The sequence below is a fragment of the Enhydra lutris genome, unplaced genomic scaffold (genome assembly GCF_002288905.1).
Source record: "Enhydra lutris kenyoni isolate GAN:26980312 unplaced genomic scaffold, ASM228890v2 scaffoldscaffold7, whole genome shotgun sequence".
NCBI lineage: Eukaryota > Metazoa > Chordata > Mammalia > Carnivora > Mustelidae > Enhydra > Enhydra lutris.
Genome location: NW_019154091.1, coordinates 25,417,931 through 25,438,663, shown reverse-complemented (window position 1 = coordinate 25,438,663; position 20,733 = coordinate 25,417,931). Strand labels below are relative to the sequence as shown.

The 20,733-nt window shown below is 42.0% G+C and overlaps 1 protein-coding gene across 1 annotated transcript in view; it reads right to left on the bottom strand.

Moving 5' to 3' along the window:
* The window catches only part of LOC111142341, an 87,465-nt gene that overhangs the window by 48,836 nt on the left and 17,896 nt on the right, over positions 1-20,733 (bottom strand). The window contains exon 4 of the mRNA XM_022495373.1: positions 13,718-13,820. Coding sequence (XP_022351081.1) covers positions 13,718-13,820 — 103 coding nt within the window. The remainder of the gene's footprint in view (positions 1-13,717; positions 13,821-20,733) is intronic.

Sequence of the window (20,733 nt, the reverse complement as noted above, 5' to 3'; positions counted from 1 at the left end):
TCCTTTATAGGCTGTATCCTTATGGCCTAAATTCGTCTTCATTCATAGTACCTGAGCCATCCTGACAAAATGCCCTGAATCAGTCTGGGAGAAATTTATTCTGATACATGGTCTGATACGCGGTCTGTGTTCAGATCCAGACCTATCTTTAAGTCTAGCTGGAAACTCATTGGCAACATAAAAGTCATTTGTTGGTTGAAATACTATTACTGATTAGCCAGTAATTAATTACTGTAATTAGTTATTAGTACTTTTATTGATCAATACTATTACTGATGAGTGAAATACTATCACTGATATGCTTTTGCCAATTGTGTCATGACAGAAGTCTGAAATACCATCCTCTATATAATAAATAAAAAATCTGGGGTGCCTGGGTAAATGTCTGACTCTTGATTCCTGTTCAGGTCATGATCTCAGGGTTGTAAGATTGAGTCCCACATCAGGCTTGGTGCTCAGTGGGGAGTCTTAGGATTCTCTCTCTCCCTCTGCCCCTTCCTCCACTCACTCTATCTCTCTCAAATAAATAAATAAATAAATCCAGTTTGGTATTTAAAAAATACCAGTTTGGTATTTATGCAAGTGAAATCTTACTACCTTCCTATGAATCACAACTCCAAAAGAGAAATACTTTAATTTCAGCATTTTGCCTGGATGCCAAAAAAAAGGTAAAAAACCCAGAATTTGCTCAGTCCTAACTTGATATTATTAATACACTTTTATAGATGAGGAAACCATATAGATAAGACACCAAAGTTTACCCATTATACACATGAGGCACAAAGAGATACCATAATGCTCAAGGTCACATAAATAAGAAGAAAATTAGCATTTGAACTTGGAGAATTTGCCAACAGAAGCTATGTTCTTAATCATTATGTAAAACTACCTCTCATTAATACCCTCCCTTACCAAAGTCCTAAAGCCTTCTATGATCTGACCCCACGTTTTTCTCTGGTCTCATTTATTGCCATGCTCACTCCATTTCAGGCACACTGGCCTCCTTGCTATTCCTTGGATATTTCTAATACATTCCCACCTCAGTCCCCCAAATTACTGTTCTCTCTACTTGCAAACCTCTACCCCCTCAAGTATCCTCATGACTCTTCTGACTTCTTTTTGTGGCTATTCAAATGTCACCTCAACAAAGCAGACTTCCAGACCTCTCTATACGTAAATGAATTCCTTTGCCTCTGCCTCTTCACTCTCTATTTTAACATGCATTTCTCTTCATAGCACTTATTAATATTATACAGTTACCAATTTATTTATTTATTGTCCATCTTCTCCAACCAGAAAGTAATCTCCATGGGGCCAAGAACTTGACTGTTACTGCTACATTACTGGCTTCTAGAACAGGTCTGGCACATACTAAGCCCACAATAAATATTGGCTGGGTGGAAGAAGGAAGGAAGGATTGGTAGAATGGAGTGAGCAAGACTGAGCAATTCATTGAAATTATGAACTGGTTGTGTAATCAGTAAGGATTTCTAACCCCAATCACACCAACACATGATGTCCATAATTTCCTCATGTGTAACTCGAAAGGTTTCCTTATGTCATTTCCTGAAGAGGATAAGGAATGTACCTCTAACTTTCAAAGTGCCTAAGGATGAGGATAATACAAATTAGTTCCAGTTACTACTGTATTCACAAACCCTAATTTATGAAGCTCTTTACAGGGTCCGAGCACTGAGTTAAGTACTTTACATGGTTTATCTCATTTTATGGCAAGAACATGACTTTTGATTTTTCAATAGGGAGAAAGTATGAGCAGTGTTTACATATATGAGCCCTGGAATCAGCCTGCCCAGATTAAAATCCCGAATCCACCAAATGACTCGCTATGTGGCTTTGTTTATTATCTGCAAAGAGGACATGATATGATATTAACCGTACATAACTAACAGAGTTGCTCTGAGGCTTACATGAGATCATACAGGTGAGACACTTGACAAAGAGTCAAACATCAACACATAACAAACAGTCCAACATCTTAGCTATTATTACTCCCATCTTCCAGATCAGAAAACAAGGCTAAAAGTAATTACGTAATTTGCCCAAGGTCACAAACAATGAAAAAGTAACAGTGGGATTTAAACCTGGCACTGTTGAACGCCAAAGACTTTTTTGGCAGACCATCTTTTCTGCCTTTCCTAATCTAGCTTTGTGTTCCAAGGGCTTTCGGAGAAGTAAACATAGTGTAGGAAACTGTATCAACTTGGCTAGTATTCTCTTTTAAGATATTAAAGGTAAATGTTTGAGAACTTACACAAGGTATTATTACGAATTTGTAAATAGAACTAGGCTGAACAGTGGTAGACTTGAGAGCCATGGATATTTACATGTCTGTCTAGAAAGTTGATCACATTTGATTATCTAACTGTGAAAAAAAATAATGTTTCTAGAACAAAATTTAGGAGACTACTTTTATAATTTTGGGCTAGGCAATGATTTCTCTTTTTTTCTTTTTTAAAATTTTATTATTATTTTTTTAAAGTTTAACCATTTATTTGAGAGAGAGAGAGAGAGAGAGAGAGAACATGTGAGAGCAGAGAGAAGGGCGCAGGGAGAGGATCCTAAGCAGACCCCTATCCAGCAGGGCCCAATACCACGAATGTTCAACTGACTAGGATGTTCAACTGACTGAGCCACCCAGGCACCCCATCTTTTTCTTTTTAAAGATTTACAATTTATTTGAGAGAGAGAGTGCATGTGTGCGTGCACAAGTGGGGGGAGTGTCAGAGGGAGAGAATCTCAAGCAGACTCCCCGCTGAGCACAGAGCCTGATGTTGGGCTGGATTTCATGACCTTGAGATCACAACCTGAGCCAAAACCAGGAATCCGACGCTTTACCGACTGAGCCACCCAGGCTGCCCAGGCAATGATTTCTTAAGACAAAGAACACTAGCTACAAATGATAAACTGGACTATGTAAAATTAGGAATGTCTTTACACTGAAAGACACCATTAAATGAATGAAAAGTAAAGCCACAGAGTAGAAGAAGGTATTTGCAATACTTACAACCACACAGCATTCTTATCTGGAATAGATAAAGAATCCTAAAACCAGTAAGAAAAGCCATGTCACCTAAGAGAAGAGTAAGCAAAAGACACAGACAGGTATTTCACAAAAGAGATCAAAATGGCCAATATGCATGTATTTGTTTTGAAATCTATCAAGCCTGTGGCCTTCTAAATTAATGTCCAAGGATCAGAAAATCCAGAAAAGTCAAGTGCTGTGCCAATGCTCTTAGAGGATCAGGCATGCCTAAGACAAAAACCGTGCCTATTGGGACCTCTGGGTGGCTCAGTTTGTTAAGCATCTGCCTTTGGCTCAGATCATGATCTCAGGTCCTGGGATGGAGCCCTATGTTGGGCTCCTTGCTCATTGAGGAGCCTGCTTCTCCCTCTGCCTGCCGCTCCCCCTGCTTGTGCTCTCTTTCTCTCTGACAAGTAAATAAAATCTTAAAAAAAAAAAATTGTGTCTGCGAGGCTCATCTCATTAAAATACACAGCACAATAAAGCGCAAGGTACACTGTATAAAGATAAGGTTTAAAGCTCATGATGGTAACAGCTTAATCCTGAGTGAAAGGAACAAGCAGGTTTCAGAGGAGGTGACACTGAGCTGTGCCCTGATGGATGGTGAAATGTGTGAGTTGATAATGAGCACCTCTCTGGCTGACAGGGCCTTGCAGGAGGTGGTGCGAGGGAAGGAAGGACAAGAGGAGCAAGTCTGCACAATTCTCCAGCAGTGGAACCTTTTCAAGGACCAGTAAGACATGGGACTCCAAATATCAGGGGTCACTGTGCAAGGACTCGAAAAGACAAGTGATCCAAAGGCAGTTCCTCCTGCATGACTCACTCCATCCTCCACTGGAATAGACCTGGCTTCTGTTCTGGTCCTTACTCCCTGGATCCTTCCTCTTAATTTTTAAACAGGCATCTGCCTGCAGGCCACTGAAATATATTCCTCTCAGTTGTTCCATGTTTTTTTCAGAGGTCAGTTTTGATCTGACATCATTACAACCAGTCTGGGTTTTGACTCTGCATCTTGAGTGAAGTCACTTTTATATAGGTTGTTAGCCAGTAGTCTCTGGAAGCTTTGGGTCAAGGAGAGTATGGCCTATGTTAGCTAACTTGCCCTGTGTGTGAGACACAAAGTGCTGTTCCTTTAAAAGGTTTCCAGTGTTCAGCTTCACTGAAATAATGAAAATACTGTCTGCTGGTCGGCAAGAATCTCAAAGCAGCCCTTTTGTCTCTGGGTTGGGGCTGTCAGGTCGGCCTCCTTCACTGTTTGTCTTTCCAGTTTTAGGCACAATAGCCTACTGTTCTCCGGAAAACAGGGAAACGCTCCTGCCGCCATTTGGTAAAGGAATTTTGAAAAAAGAAGAAGAAGAAGAAGAAGAAAAGGAGAAGAAATTATGTGACTTTTCAGCAAAAATAGTTCATTTTTAAGTGAGGCTTCAATGGGATCACAAGAACAGCCTCCTGAACGCAGAATAAGCACAGGTACGTGACACTCGTTGGCATGTTTTGCTCCAATCCATTTGAGTTGTAAGGATTTGGGGCTGCTATTTTCTTCAGGTGTTTCCATTTTTTTTTTTTTGAGTCATAATAAATTATCTGTAACTAGCAACTCCCTTCCCTAAATCTTCCTTATGGTCTTATGTAGGAAGGGTTGCACGCAAGGGAGAATGATGAGACTTTAGTAAAGATTTTAAATGAATTCCTGAGGAAAAAGGGAAACTGAAAAAGATTTTAAAAGTGGATTAAGTTCTACAAACTCTCAGAGCAGATTAGAAACCACCACAGGGAAAATATTAGCAGATGGCTACAAAATTAACAGTGGGGTGAACAGCAAGGCAGCTTTAATATCCACCAGCCTATTCTTTCTTTCTTTCTTTTTTTTTTTTTAGATTTTATTTATTTGTCAGAAAGAGAGAGAGAGAGAGTGCACAAGCAGGGAGAGCGGCAGGCAGAGGGAGAAGCAGACTCCCTGCTGAGCAAGCAGCCCTGAGATCATGACCTGATAGGTAGATAGGTAGATGCTTAACAGACTGAGCCATCCAACTGCCCCTCCCAGGTTGTTCTAAAGGCCTTCCCGACAAAGGATGGACATTGCTTGACTAGTAAGACCATGCTCTTCCCACAGGCTCCTCTCCTATCATATCTGCAGGTGGTGATGTGGAAGGCACCAGTGGGATTAACACTAAGAGAGACAACATTCTAGGAATGCAGGGATTCCAGCCTAAAGAGTTCAAAAGAAGTCATGGCTGGGATATGTGCTATTTTATACTTAAGGTATAAAATTCTGATCAATAAATGTCACATGGGCAGAAAACAAATTATTGCTCACCTTTTCCTAGCATACCCTGGGCAAGACTTGCATTTGCGGTCATTGTCAATGACACACCATAACGACCCCCGAGAGAAGCACTGGAAGCAGTATTCAGAGGCAACACATCAGATGATGCCACAGCGTGAATGATGATGTAACCAGCATGAAATAACTGATGTTAGCGAGCTGCAGGGACAAAAAGATCTGTATTACTTCTGTACAAATAGCTTGCAAAGAGCCATGGCATTGTGAGTACTAACTGCCTTGCTACCTTTTTCTTGCAGTGGGAGATCTAAATTAGCCAGGAACCGCGTATCTAACATGAAAGAGCATGAAGAGATAGTTCCTGGACCTCAACAGGAAGAGACAGGGCCCTGGATCCTACAAAGAATCTTTTCATGCACTGATTGGATAGAAAACAATTAAGAAAATCTCTACCCATTTCTTAAACCATCAGTTAATTATCTTTTATGGGTTCAAAAACTTTGTAATACACTTTCAATCAATTTTTTTAATATAGACAGGGTTCCCCCGAAATATTTTGCCCAGGGACTCACACACTCTAGAGAAAGAGCTGTTGAGCCCCTCACTTTGTCTTGCCTGACTTTCAATTGGTATCTCTGTTTTTTAAATCTCCACAGTTTCTACTGCATCTTCCAAACTGCCAGAGTGCTCTTTCTAAAATTCAAATCCAATGAAGTGTTTCCTGCTTACAATCCTTCCTGTCAGCTGGCCTCTCCTTGTCTCTTTTAGCCTCATCTTCTACAATACCTCATTACCTACTCTATGTTCTAAGCACATAATCGGTAATATTCAAAGCCCTCAGTGCTCTTAAGTGTTCTACCCTATCTTGGGATTCTGATACCATTACTTGTCTACCTAAAGGATTCCTACATGTCAGGCAAGACTCACTCAGGCTCCCACTACCACCGCATGGACAGCTTCCTTCTACCCCATCTTTCTTAGGCTGAAGGGGGCCAGAGTAGCTAGAGAGAAGTGGGGGAAGGAGGGAGGACAGAGTTGAGGTCGGAGGGTGTGGGAGATAGTTCACAGAAGTCCTCAGAGGATTTTATTCTGAGAGAGAAGTGGGGACGTCCAATATAGCCCATGAATTGTACCTCCTAATATCCACATCCTCATGTAGTCTCTTCCACTCTAAATCTAGGTTGGCTGTGTGATGCAGTTTGACCAAGGTGAAAGGGTTACTGTGCCAGTTCTGGGCCTAAGTGATCAGAAACCATGGCGGCTTGTGAACTGTGCTTCGGAAATCTCTCAGCACCATTTAAGAAGTTCAGCTGCCTTGCTGCTGCTGGAAAGACCAAGTGAGGGAGACACAGAGCAAGGGAGAGACCTGACACTACACGGTGAGACCAAGAGATCCTGTCATAGCAGCCCCGCTCATGGGCTCCAGCTTCCACTTACACTTGTCAAAGGGCCAGACATGTGCATGAAGCCTCTTTGGTATTGCATCCCCATCCACAGCCTTGTGAGTGTCCTTTGAGCCATTTACCTGTATCCCCGTCCACCCATGAAATCATGAAAAGCAATAAAAAGGTCATACCAAGCCACTATGTTAGCTGATCACCAAATCAGGACTCAGCAGGCAATAATCAGTTGTGGCAGCAAGCATCAGTGAGAAGATGTTGGGTGAGGGATGGGTAACAATAGATGCAAAACTATCAGTCAGCATCCTGAACCAGGGCTCAGAGACTGGATGGGCAGGCAGGGTGCAATAGCAGGTGTCCAGCAAGACTGGACATCCCCACACTTGTTGTCAACCTAGCACACTCCTCCACTCTCCATCATGCTCATCCCATCAATCCCACACTTTTGATCAAGAGAGATGAGGCATCAAACAAGTGTGACAGTGGGACATCCATCCATACCTGGGCCAGGCAGTAAGGCTAGGTGATCACCCAGCTGGCAGGGTCTTGAGGACCCTTGAGGAAGCCAATACCTGATGAGATGTTGTAACAGAAATGGCTGAAGGTGATTACCAGTTAGTCCTTTGTTTTTGTGGACAAGGGCACAGATTTCACCCAGTTAATTTGGCTTCATTCCATGGCCACAGACTAAACCTTCAACCACAGCCAGCTGTCCAAATTGGATTCCCTCTATTTTTCTTGGAAAAGATAAAACAAGATACCATGTCCAACCCACAGCTCTTCTCAGGAAATGCCGTGTTGTAAGTGAAACCATCTCAACAGTGGCAGCATCAGAAAAGTAACTGTGGGGTGTCTAAAATTCATCTCCTTATCTCCTTCCTCTCCACATTCCAGCCTAAATTTGTTCTTCTATTTGAATTCCTTATTTCTTAATGGGATCACCAGTCTGCACCCAGTCCCAGGCTTAACTTTAACATCATTTTGAAGTCTCTCTTCTCTCCATCCCCTACACCCAATCTATACCTTGATATCACATCTACAATGTCTCTTAGCTCACTTTTTATTCTCATAGTTCCAGTTGAGTTATGTACAACTCTTACATGGAAGGTTCCAGGGACTTCTTTCACTAGTCTGGAAGCTTCTACCCTTTTTTCCCCTCCAATCCATCTTTCACATCTCCACAAGAACAATCTTCCTAAAGTATGTTCTGAGCCTGTCATTTTCCATCTCACAATTCATCAGTGATTCGGTAATTCCTGCAACAGGGCTGCAAACTCAAATACCTTCAGGTGACTTAAGTGTAACATGTGACTGAATGTTTAGGACAACAGGGAGCAATGTAGGCCTGCTGACAAGTGGAGAGAATGAATCTCGCTCAAGGCATTTACATTCCCTATTTTTAGAACTACTGTTCTGACCAAATGAACCACAAAATTTCACAAAATAAAGGCTAGACTCTTTGGTCTAATATTCAAAGCTCCCCAAGACACAATTCCAATCTACTTTTCTAGACCCAAAATTTTCAATGTCAGCGTGTGGTTCAGAGATGGTGGTACATATACGGCACCTGGCCATTACTCTTCCACCTCTGCCTGGTCCATGGGTAGATAATGCCACTGTTCATAGCTGTCTTTCCTGTTGGGCTTGATACAGCCTCAGGATCCTCCTCAACACAATACTCCAGAGAGCATTAATGAGCTGGGTAGGCATAGAGTGCCAATTAAAACCCATTTGCCATTGTGTGCAACTCATGTCTAATCAATTCCAGCCCAGGCCAGATCTCCCAAGTTTACTGTCCTGTGCTTTTCAGGCAGACCAGAGAATCTCACATTTTGAAATAAACAGCCTGGTGTGGCTGTTTTTCTCTCCCCCACACTCTGTGTTACCCCCTAGACTGCTATGCTCCAGGCTCAATTCCATGTTAGGTGATTTGCCCCACCAGTCACTACAGGTTCATGGCAGGTGGTTTGTTCCAGAGAGAGGTCTAGAAGAGGACCCCTCTCAGGAAAAGCAAATTTCTTGAAAAGTCTTCCATGCTGGTGCTCCACCAACAGCCTTGCGGGGCAAATAACCTCCGAACCTACCCCTACAGATATCGCTGTTTTAGAGGAACTTACTCACAACACAGCTAGTCCACAGTATTCAGCCTGTTTGGAGGTCATTTGTTAATGTTAAAGATTCAAGCTCCCTAGAAGTATCATAATCTGAGTTGAATTTGGCTCTGTGGTGTGTATGGCTTGTGGGAGATGTTTATGCTATAATGCCCACACCAAACAGAGTCTAAGATTTCCCAGTGGAAAAGTTTACTCCTTTCGATAACAGGTTTTTTTTTAAGATATTACTTATTTATTTGACACACAGAGAGAACACAAGCAGGGGGAGTGTCAAGCAGAGGGAGAGGGAAAAGCAGTCTCCCTGCTGAGCAGAGGCCAGATGGGACACAGGGCACAATCCCAGAACCCTGAGATGATGACCTGAGCTGAAGGTAAACATTTAACCAACTGAGCCACCCAGGCGCCCCTATCCTATAACTATTGTTTCTATGACTTGGGGTCAGTTTCACTTTTTCCCATTTAACAGGGCCCTTTACATTCCAAAAAAACCTCAGTTTTCCTCCTTGTTTTGCAAGATGTTTACATGTTCTTCTAAAGCAACTGACTTTATTTTTTGTCCTAAAGGAGAAAGTAAGACAGATGCTACTAATATCACACAGACTAATTAAAAAACCCAAGGGACAGGAAGTAGAAGAACCATTTATTTAAAAAAACAAACAAACCAAAAAAAAAACCTTAATTGATCCAGTTTGTCTTCATTTATGATCCTCCTGAGAGGTCTTTGGCCTGGGACCTGCTGTGTGGGACATCGTACCTGCTCTGTGTGGCTATGCCCTAACAACAGGTGTGGATATAACAGAATTTGACATGAAGGAGTCCTGCTTCACCCGTCACCCTAAATGCTGTTCTAACTGCCTGTACAGTTTAACATGCCTCCCACAAAGCCTTCAAATGATTGGGTCTCTGGGGCAGCCATCGACGGTGGTACAGCAGGTTTGAAAGTGAACAAGGCAGGTAGTCAAATGCACATCACAGCTGGGAGCCAGGACCTCATGGACCTCTGTGCCCCCCTGGCCTTAGCCCACTGAGAGTCTTTTATCCGTTCAGAATTCTGGGTTCGTTTTGTTTTGTTTTGTCTTGTCTTATCTTGATTTTTCCTAACTCAGGAATAAACTTTGCTATGGACTGAATACAACAAATTCATATGTTGAAGCCCTAATTCTCAGCGTGACAGCACTGAAGGTGGACCTTTGGGAGGTGATGAGGTCATAAGGGTGGAGCCCTGGTGAATGGGATTCATGCTCTTGAAGGTAGAGACATGAGAGAAATCACTTTTCTCTCTGCCATGTGAGGATACAGCAGGAAGACAACTGTCTGCAAATTAGGAAAAGAGCCCTTAACAGACACAGAATCTGCCCGCACCTTCATCTCGAACCTCCCAGCCTCCTGAACTGTGAGAAATAAGTATTTGTTGTTTTTAAGCCACTTAGTCTATGGTTAATAGCAGCCTGAGCCGGCGAAGAAAAAACCCCACAAGTCTTAGTCAGAGGCAAAATCCATGCTAAGGACCACTTGCCAAACTGTCTCCCAAGGACGGTAATTAATCCCATCTATCCTATCTGTACAAAAGGTGAAAGAAGGCATTATATGGGGAGAATCATCCCAGCAGGATAGGAATGTATTAAAGGTGGGTTTTTTTGGGGCGCCTGGGTGGCTCAGTGGGTTAAAGCCTCTGCCTTTGGCTCAGGTCATGATCTCAGGGTCCTGGGATTGAGCCCTACATTAGGCTTTCTGCTCAGCAGGGAGCCTGCTTCCCCCCACCCCCCCACCTCTCTCTGCCTGCCTCTCTGCCTACTTGTGATCTCTGTCAAATTAATAAATAAATAAATCTTTAAAAAAAAAATAAAGTTGGGTTTTTTCTTTAGTAAAGACAAAGACACTAGTGACCCTGTATTTGTGGCTGAGGTGGCTTCATGGAGAAGGTGGGATTTGATGGCCCCTGGGGAAATAAACCCTCAAGAACCACCTGTTTTTACAAAAAGCTTGTTCATCACTGGGATTCACCTCCACTGAGATGGTAGGATCAGCTCAGGCTGGGTGGCTAGGCCTCCCCTCCAATCCCTGACTGGCCTCAAGGAACACACATTGTTCCCTAGGCCTGAAGTCCAAGTGGAGGGCGTGCTTTAGCCTTGAGGTCCCTGGTGCCCTGGTGCACATGGAGTTGCACTTTATGAAAAATCATGAAGAGGGTGCCTGGGTGGCTCAGTGGGTTAAGCCTCTGCCTTCGGCTCAGGTCATGATCTCAGTGTCCTGGGATCAAGCCCCACATTTGGCTCTTTGCTCACTGGAGAGCTAGCTCTCTGCTCAGAGGAGAGCCTGCTTCCCTCTCTCTCTGCCTGCCTTTCTGCTTACTTGTGATCTCTCTCACTCACTATCAAATAAATAAAATCTTCTTAAAAAATCATGAAAGATTTTATTTTTTTAAATATTTTTAAAGATTTTATTTATTTATTTATTTGACAGAGAGAGCCCTGCTGAGCAAGGAGCCACCCAGGTCCCCCATGAATAAGGATTTTTAAATATTTACTTTTGGGATAACTGGGTGGTTCAGTCGGTTAAGCGTCTGCCTTCGGCTCAGGTCATGGTCTCAGGGTCCTTGGATCTCAAGTCCTGCATTGGGCTCTCTGCTCAGCAGGGAGGCTTCTTCTCCCTTTGCCTGCTGCTCCCCCTGCTTGTGCTCTCTCTCTCTCTCTGATAAATAAATAAATAATACCTTATAATAAAAAATTTATTTTTTCTTAACTATTTTCCCCAATTTAATCGATATGATCACTTTCCCATGGAGAAGAAAATATACTGCTAAAAAAGAAAGACACTATGTCATCCTTACTCTCTCCTACCCACCCACCAACTATGTGACGGCTGAGAGTGTGACTTCAGTTCCTGGCATTGCACCACCCAGCTTGGAGTTGGAACTGAAAAGGCCTCCCTGCTAAGGCTCTGTAGGCAAAGGGTGATGACAAAGGCTAGAAAGGAGATCTGTGCTACTTAACAAGACATTTGCAAAACAACAGACTAGTAAGTATGTTGGAAAACTGACAAAAGTATATCCCTCTTATGATTGTGAGGATTTTAGGTGGTTTTTCATAGTTAACATTTTATAAGGAAACAGGAATATTCAGAAAGACTGAACAAAATCCCAGGGTAGCACGAAGAATTAATTACAAAAAAGCATAGAGAGAAGACCTTAACAAACAACAGCATACATAATTTCTCTCATGGCCTCAATAGTCAATCTCTTGATGGTTCTTCAACTTTTATTTTCATCAACATTCAGTTTATTTCTCAGCAAAACTTAGGTTTCTTATTCATTGCCCTTATGTAAAATTAACAGTATGTTTCCTGTGTTATGCTTGTCCTTTTTTTTTTCTTCCCCTAAATGCTTTTTTAAATGGCACGACAGGGTGTAGGATGTTTGATGTTCTCAGAGTTACCATGAGTCCTGGGCTGTAAATAAATCATGAATGTACCACATCATTCATGAATTATTCATTTTTTTTCTTGAGCTTTCTATAGAAGACTATGCATCAAAATAAAATTCAAACTATTGAAACCTTAGGTGGTTTCAGATTACTAAAAGAGCTGGTTATTCAGCCTTGCAGTAAAAAAAATATTTTTTTTTAATCTATGGTTATGTAAAAATTCTTACCAGCTGGAAGAAGTCTAACGTTCCCTATGCTTACCAACACTTACACTTACACTTACCCTATACTTACCCTACCTTCCCTACACAACAGAGGTGATCACAGAGATCACAGGGGGCTTAAAGGTATAGAGGCCTCAGGTGGTGGGGTATATATTTCAGTTTTTTATTTGAAAATTGTTTTTTCCCATAACAAGGCATCCTTTTCAGTCTTTGGGCTTATAGCCCAATTCCACGGTTGTCTGATAGTACAATTTCTCCTCTTTTACAAACGAAGCACAGGCTGTCCCCAACTTACTAAGTACCCAACCTACTAAATTCCAAATCCTCATTCAGGAGTTGTTTGGTTGGAACAGATTAAACACGTTTCCCCAAAGAGACAAGAAGAGTGGTTCTGTCCCCAGGCAAACTCACAGCCTGTTCACCCACGAGGTACAAGAAATATGAATCTAATGACAATCTAGAATGTCATCAACGGGTAGAAGCATACTTCTATGGAAAACTGTGTTCGGTATTTCAACTTGGGGTAGGAAGAACAGACCTCAGTGTTTATGTCACGCAGGCTTGAGGCTGATCCAGGGCTGGGAAGAATAGGAAACCACAAGGAGAGTTATGTATAGACATGGATGTATATATGGGTGCACCCATGTGAATGGTTGATTCTTAATTCTAGGGGTTTTTGAATTCAAAATTATGTTTCACATGTATTTCATGCATATGTATACACACAAACACATATTTTCTAGAAAGATAGTCTATTCCTTTCATTAGATTTTTGAAAGGATCTCAGATCTTCAAACTCAAAAACACTAAGAACCATCCCTCTAGCAGATATGAATAGGGAATGAGATGGGACTTCTTGCCAGTATCATTTTTCCATCCTATCAATCTCCCAAGACATTTAGAATAAACGAAAATGTTTTCCTGCTCTCTGGGCTCCACTAAGACCTGATTTTAAGATCAACATTCCTCTCCCTTCTGATGTACTAGGAAACAGGACCTCCTGTTCTGGAAGCAGTTTTTAATAGTTCCTGCTGCCTGTTAATATATGAAAGTGTATGCAGAATTAATGTCTCCTTCTTTCTTTCACCTTTCCTGTTTTTCTTTTCTGTCTCCCTCCTCTGTCCATCTGTTTGTCTGTCTTTCTCTCTGTCTTGTTCTCTCTTACTTGGTCAAAAGGTGCTGGTCAAAGGGAGGCTTGAAACACAGAATACTCAAGTTAGAACCACTTACATTTCAGAGGAATGTGTTCTCAGGTCTTCTGCGATGCAGATGTCTTGCTGGTTCTGCTTTGGAGCACGTCTGTCTGTTCTGTCAATGAGAACTGGTTTGATCTCTTGAGGTTTGGAGGGTGAGAAAAGGTGGAAGTGAGAGACGAGTTACTCCACGTAGCCTGAATCAATGTTATAGATGCAGAGACTTCAAACTGTTCATCCACTTGTTTGTTCTGTTTAGTCAGTAAGCACCTACTGTATGCAGAGAATTATGCTGGGCTCTGAGGGATACAAGGACTGAAAGTTCTGGTCTTCTCCTCTGAGCAACAATGTCATAGGAAGATGGACATACAAACACACAAATACAAAACATATTCAATTGCTAGAAAGGAGGTATGTATTTTCAAGCAGTGGAAGCAAGGAAATAGAAATAATTCTGTTCATTGGGGTAGAGGTAGTGGTGGGAGATTCTATTTTGAGAAAGGTAAATCCATAGCCAGGAACACACCAGGGTTCTAGCTCCAGGGCAAGACACTTGGCTCTTCAGCTTCCCCATCTTGAGTTTCTGCATCTGAACGTGATGGGATGGACCATCTCTGGGATGTGGTCAGAAAAAAGGGCATTCAGACTAACTGACTAAACTGACCTGGGGCCTGCTTCCAAGCCCTAAGCCCTGCCTCTTCCTGTGCCTCAGTTTGCCCATCTTCTCAGGCCTTCCATTCTACCTGTTATATGAGAAAATTAACGACTACTTTTCAGGATTGATGCAAGGTAACTAAGGATTAAATGTTAGTTCTTATTCCTCCTTCTTCTTTTCACTTCTTCATGGGGTTCTGGTTATTGTGAAATTCTTAGGCCAGGTGATAATGAATCACCCCAACCTCTCCCACCATTTATCTAATTTTTTTTTTCCTGATGTATTTGAGGCTATGAATTCTGTTTAGGAGAATAAGTGAAGTTTTTCTGATTTTTTGCTTTAAACTTTTATGGGAATTATGTTTGCTAATATCAAGAATGTAAGGGCATCTGGATGGCTCAGTTGGTTAAGCATTTGCCTTCAGCTCAGGTCATGATCTGAGCCCCAAGGCAGGCTCTCTGCTCAGCAGGGAGTCTGCTTCTCCCTCTCCCTCTGCCCCTCCTCCCTGGTCGTGCTCTCTCTTTCTCTCTCTCTCTCTCTCTCTCTCAAATAAATAAAATCTTTTAAAAAAAGAATGTAAAGTCAGGGAAAAAATTTTAAGCTAACAATTCTTGACCAGCTACTATGTGTATTAAGTACCATACATAGACTTTAATCTCATGACAACCTGACAAAGCAATTATTATTATTATCCTCTGTACTAGTCAGGGTTCTCCAGAAGAACAGAACCAATAGGATGTATGTATATATATATTTATCATAGGGAATTGGCTTGCATGATTATGGAGGCTAACAAGTCCACGATCTGCAGGGTGAATCAGCAAGCTGGAGACCCAGAGGAGTCAATGGTGTAGTTATAATCCAAAGGCCAGTGGGGCTGAGATCCAGGAAGAGCTAATGTTTCAATTCTATTCTGAAGGCAAGACAATGCCAATATCGCAGTTCAAAGCCATCAGGACAGAACTCTTTTTTTTTTTTTTTAAGATTTTATTTATTTATTTGACAGATAGAGATCACAAGTAGGCAGAGAGGCAGGCGGGAGGGGGTGGGAGGGAAGCAGGCTCCCCGGCCAAGCAGAGAGCCCCATGTGGGGCTTGATCCCAGAACCCTGGGATCATGACCTGAGCTGAAGGCAGAGGCTTTAATCCACTGAGCCACCCAGGCGCCCCAGGACAGAATTCTTTCTTACCAAGGGGTAGGGTAAACCTTTCTGTTCTATGAAAGTCTTCAACTGTTTGGATGTGGCCCATTCACATTAGACCCTAAAGCAAGCTGCTTTACTCAGATTGGTCTCACGAACTACCCTCCAGCTACTGAAGAGTTAATGCCTGGCAGAGTGGGGGGTCTCAGGAGCTAATGTCTGATTGGCTGCTGCCTTGGCCACACTTGTGATTAAATATTCTAATTTCAACCCTGGCTCTCCCAATCACCCACTGCATTGGTTCAAAGATAAATTGCTTAACTTACTGGCCTCAGTTTTCTTCTCAGTGAAATGAGGGGTAAAAATACCACCTAGCTTGCTGACATGATGTGAGGAGTAAATGAGAGTATAAATCAAGTGTCTGGCTTAGAGAAGACACTCAAGGAACAACAACGATTACCGTTATTAAATGAGATAATCCTTGCAAGGCACTTAGCAGTGTGCATAGAGTTAGGGATCCATAAAGATGAGGTACCTTCACCTCATTACTATTTAGAAAATAGAAATTATTTCAAAAATAATAGAAAATGAAATTATCTAGAAAAATTCTCCACTGATTGACAGGTGAAAACAAATGACTTGTAGCCAGTAACTCAAAAATTCTGCAACTCCATATGGCATCTATGGCAGACATGTTTCTATGCCTCTGACATCAGAAACTGTCATGCTATCCAAGATTCCCTCCAGGAGAAAATACTCTCTGAGGATTGTAACATAGGTTTTTCCACTGCTAACGGGATAATTTCACATGCATTTGCACACTTAAGCAGGGTTGGCCATTATAAAACTTATTGAATACTGTCTATTCTCCAAGAGGGCATGTTCAGGGATATCCTGATTGTGTCCAGATGGTTTTGACTATCTGTATGGAACTATCTAGCTGATGAAGTATGTCCTCAGCCTTGAATCAGGAAATGTTCAGCCAGCAAAAAGATAATTCAAATCCTTCTTTGCATAGCCTTATAATGTGCACTCTTCAATTTGGATCTTCTATAGAAAAGTGGAATGATCTTACTTGACCTCCAACTCACTCCATGTGATTGTTAACATCCCCACTATCATGACTCCTATGGACTGCTGCCAGCAATGTTCTTATATCAGTATCTGCATCTCCCAGTGGAAAAAGGGTCTCTTATTTAGATGCTTTTTAAAAATCTGTATAATTGTCCAAAGATTTTAAAAAATGACATGCAATCCCATACCAAATTCTAATTACTATAAACCTTCACTTTGTTTTTCATAGCCCAAGCAAAAAGCCTAGGCAAATTCCCTCCTCCCTTGTGACAATGTTCAGGATACACTCCCCAAACCATGGCACCTTGAGTACTGAATATTTTAAGCAGAAGGAATTTAAGAAATAGCATGAGTGGAAAAAGTTTTCTGACCTTCCCCTGAAGTAGGACACAAAACTCTCATGCAAAAAGTGCCCTTCTTACAGGCAGAGGAAAGGACCATTCTTATCTCTAAGACACCAAGATGAATCTGAACCAACAGGCCTTGCCGGATCCCCATGTTTACCACACTCAGCTCACACCCCTTCTCGTTCTGTCACATTCTCCCCTGACTTTCCACTCTTCATCAAACCTAGTGTAAGAAAAAATACACTCAGGTTTGACTGCTTCTTTGGGTCTTCATTTCCTTATGAAGTTTCCCATGTCCTGTAAAATTTATGCTAAATCAATGTGTAAGATTTTCTCTTGTTAACCTATCTTTTGCTATAGGTGCCCCAACCAAGAACTCAGAAGGACAGGGGAAAAAGATATTTTTCCTCCCCTACGCTTGTTTTCCTCACATCCCCAACATGTCTTACTAATTTATCTTCAATCATTGTCTCGCACACTGAACATACTTTATCCCCTAAAACTTTTGAGATCTAATAGGTTGCATAATTGAGAATTGTCTGGACTTTAGAAAGGTAATGTGGTACATATACTGTATTTTATTTTATTTTTTGTTTGTTTTTTTAAGATTTTATTTATTTATTTGACACAGAGAGGCAGCGAGAGAGAGAACATTAAGCAGTGGGAGTGGGAGAGGGAGAAGCAGGCCTCCTGTTGAGCAGGGAGCCCGATGTGGGGCTTGATCCCAGGACCCTGGGATCATGACCTGAGCCAAAGGCAGACGCACTTAACGATTGAACCACCCAGGCACCCCTGTATTTTAAATAATACATCCAACTGGGGCTGGGGAAGCATCCCATAATCAAACACATTTATATTTTAGTATCGTAACATACAAATATTCAACCAAATGACATAAAGACTACAGGTATCATTTCAGGTCTGATTTTGCCACCACATGAGTTTTCTACAAACTTAAAACATTTTGTTTCAGAGCTTTTTTGACTTTGGAATCACAGATTTTAGATCATAAAATAATTTTGCAGGGGAAACAACTCTTGCATTTCATATTTCCTTTCAAATGAATGGTATCCTGTTAGTTACGCTCTTGGCCTCTCTCCCTATGGTCCTATACTCAGCAATGGTAATGGGGGTGGCAGGTGCTGGGCAGTGATTAATCTGATTGGTACACTTGGCAAAAATAAACTGGGCATTGTCCACCCAGCTCCACACATTTTGCTCTTGGGAAGCAGCTGGTGCTCTGCCTTCTTAGGTCTTGGCCTTTTGCCCAATTTGGTCATGATCCTTATTTCAAACTTAGAATTTATTATTATTATCATCATCATTATTATTATTAACAATATTTTGGCTTCCATCTGCCACCCTTTGTCTTGTTTCTCAGTTGGTTAGGAATTCAGATGAGAAAAAGCCTGACCTCTCAGAGACTACAGTGTTTGGTCCTTGGCTGGGAATATTGAGAAACTGAAACAGTGAGATTTTGGTTGAGAACAATATACCTGCAGGGACTATTTTGGCAATGCCATGACCTGTGACTTTGTGGCCTGGATTTGGATGTGTCAGCAGGGCCTTTGACTCTGAATGTTTCTAAAGTTTATGTTAGGCCAGGCAGGTTTTCACAGCTGTCCATTAAACCAAGTTGTAGAACTTGAGAAGTGTATCTCAAGTTTGGAGCAAAAAGTATTCTGGAATTTTACAGAGAAAACATTTTATAGAGAAAACAGCCATCATGGAGTGACCCTTAGAACAATCTTGGTCAAGGGCAACTGGGTGGCTCAGTGGGTTAAGTCTGCCTTCAGCTCAGATCATGATCCTGGGGTCCTGGGATCAAGCCCCATGGCAGGATCCCTGCTCAGCAGGGGAGTCTGCTCCTCCCTCTCTCTCAGCCCCTCCCCCTGCTTGTGCTTTCTCTCTCTCTCTCTCTCAAATACATAAAATCTTAAAACAAACAAAAAACAAAAAACAATCCTGGCCAAAGTATAACTGATTCGTGGAGAGACATAAAAAACAAACTAAAATTTCCCTAAAAATGGAAACTTAAGGATTCTGGTTCACTCAACAAAACTATGATCTCAATGAGTTGGAAGTGGGAAGAATAGAAGACAGAAAATGGAGAAAAAAGAGAAAAAGAATCACGGATTAGGAGGGGACCAAATGTGACACTATTTCAGGAAAGCAGGGCACCAAGAAGAACCGGAAGTTAAAACTGGGGGCTTCAGTGGTTTTATTACAAGAAGACAAACAGCCCTGGATCTGATACCTCTCCAGGGTGCCTGTGCTCACAAGGAGAGTGAAACTTACAGGGATTCTAAAGCTTGATAGGTTGGTGGCTTGTTGAAAATGTAAATTCCAGGATTCCAACACCATGGTCCTGATTTATAGTCTTACTTGGGGCCCAGGCATCTACATTTAAACATGCTTTCTAGTTGATTCTGATACAGATGGTCCCTGGGCCATATTCTGGGAAACACAAATAAAGCCAGGATTTTTAATGATTAAAAGAAAAACATGTTACAAATGCAAACACAAGCACTTCCTCCACATCACAAGGTTAAATTCCAGGCCCCTGCAGAGCCTATCTTTGGGTTCTGTCCCCAATTGTCTGCCCATGCCCGCAATCTGAGGTTCTGACCCCATCATTTTATGGGCTCCTCAATTCCACAAGCTGCTTGGATGGTAAGGAAGGTTCTGCCTGGATCTAAAGCTATTTTTTCCCTCATGCAAACAGTTCTTCTAGAACACTAACTGTTTGTTTGTTTTTTTTCCCCATGGTATGGTAGGAAACAGGTGAATGTGTTAGTCCTTTTTCTAGGTTCAGAAAAGAGTCAGCACTTGAGAGTGTGGTTAATTTTTGCAAATGCACCTCAACTTTTACAAGTAAATGTTTGACAGATATTAATTTCCCCCAAGCAGTTGAAATGTAATTTATACAAACATTTGCCATGTAACAAATTAAAATGATCAAGGAAAGATCTATCATAGGTGATAAAGAAAGGCTATTCAACAGGCCTTAGCAGGGTGGGAGACAGCCTGCCTAATCCAGTTGGTGCTTAGAATATGTTCATAAGGATAAAGTTCATTATTTTTGGTTATAAGTTGTCTCCTTTACTTACTATATTGTGTTCATGTACCCAAAGAAATGAATGGGTTTGCACTTTATTTAATTCAACAGGTATTTCTGTTGTCTCAGAATTTCAGCTGAAATCCAAAGCTGAGAAAAATAGCTGAGGAGTACTACAAGTTCTAAAAAGAGAGATGCGGGCACATCTACTCAGGACTTAAGAGTGGTCAAATGGGATCATATAGCCCTTCACCTGTCACCACCTCTAGCTGGTCTAAGAGAAGGCTAGAGATTTAGTGGTGGACAGAGGCTCTCTTTAAAGAGAGTTGTCAGTTAGGAGAGCAGATTCTGGAGTGTCCCTCAACCCTAAGCCAAGTGAAGGAACCAGCAAGAGAACCTCTCAGATCCGCCAGGGGAAAGAGACCACTCACCTAGTCCTCACTGAGATGCGCCAGTCCTCCCACTGGGGTGGGGAATCTACATGGAACTAGGGAGCTGTGAGGCGTGTACCTGATGAAGACAGAAACTGCCTCACATGGACCCTGGTGGCAGGGCAAGGCAAGTGGCCTGATCTTGTTAGGTTTCAGTGGGGGCAGGGGACAAGGGAGGCAAGTCTGCCTTTCACTGCTATGAAAGATATCAGTGTTCTAGGGGGCTAAATGGACACCAGGGAGAGAAGCTGGGCACAAGGGAAAGAGGTGTGTGGGAACGACGCAAAGCATGTATCACACACAGTGGAGAATACAGCAGAGTGGAAGTCTGGAAATGGGCGTGGAGA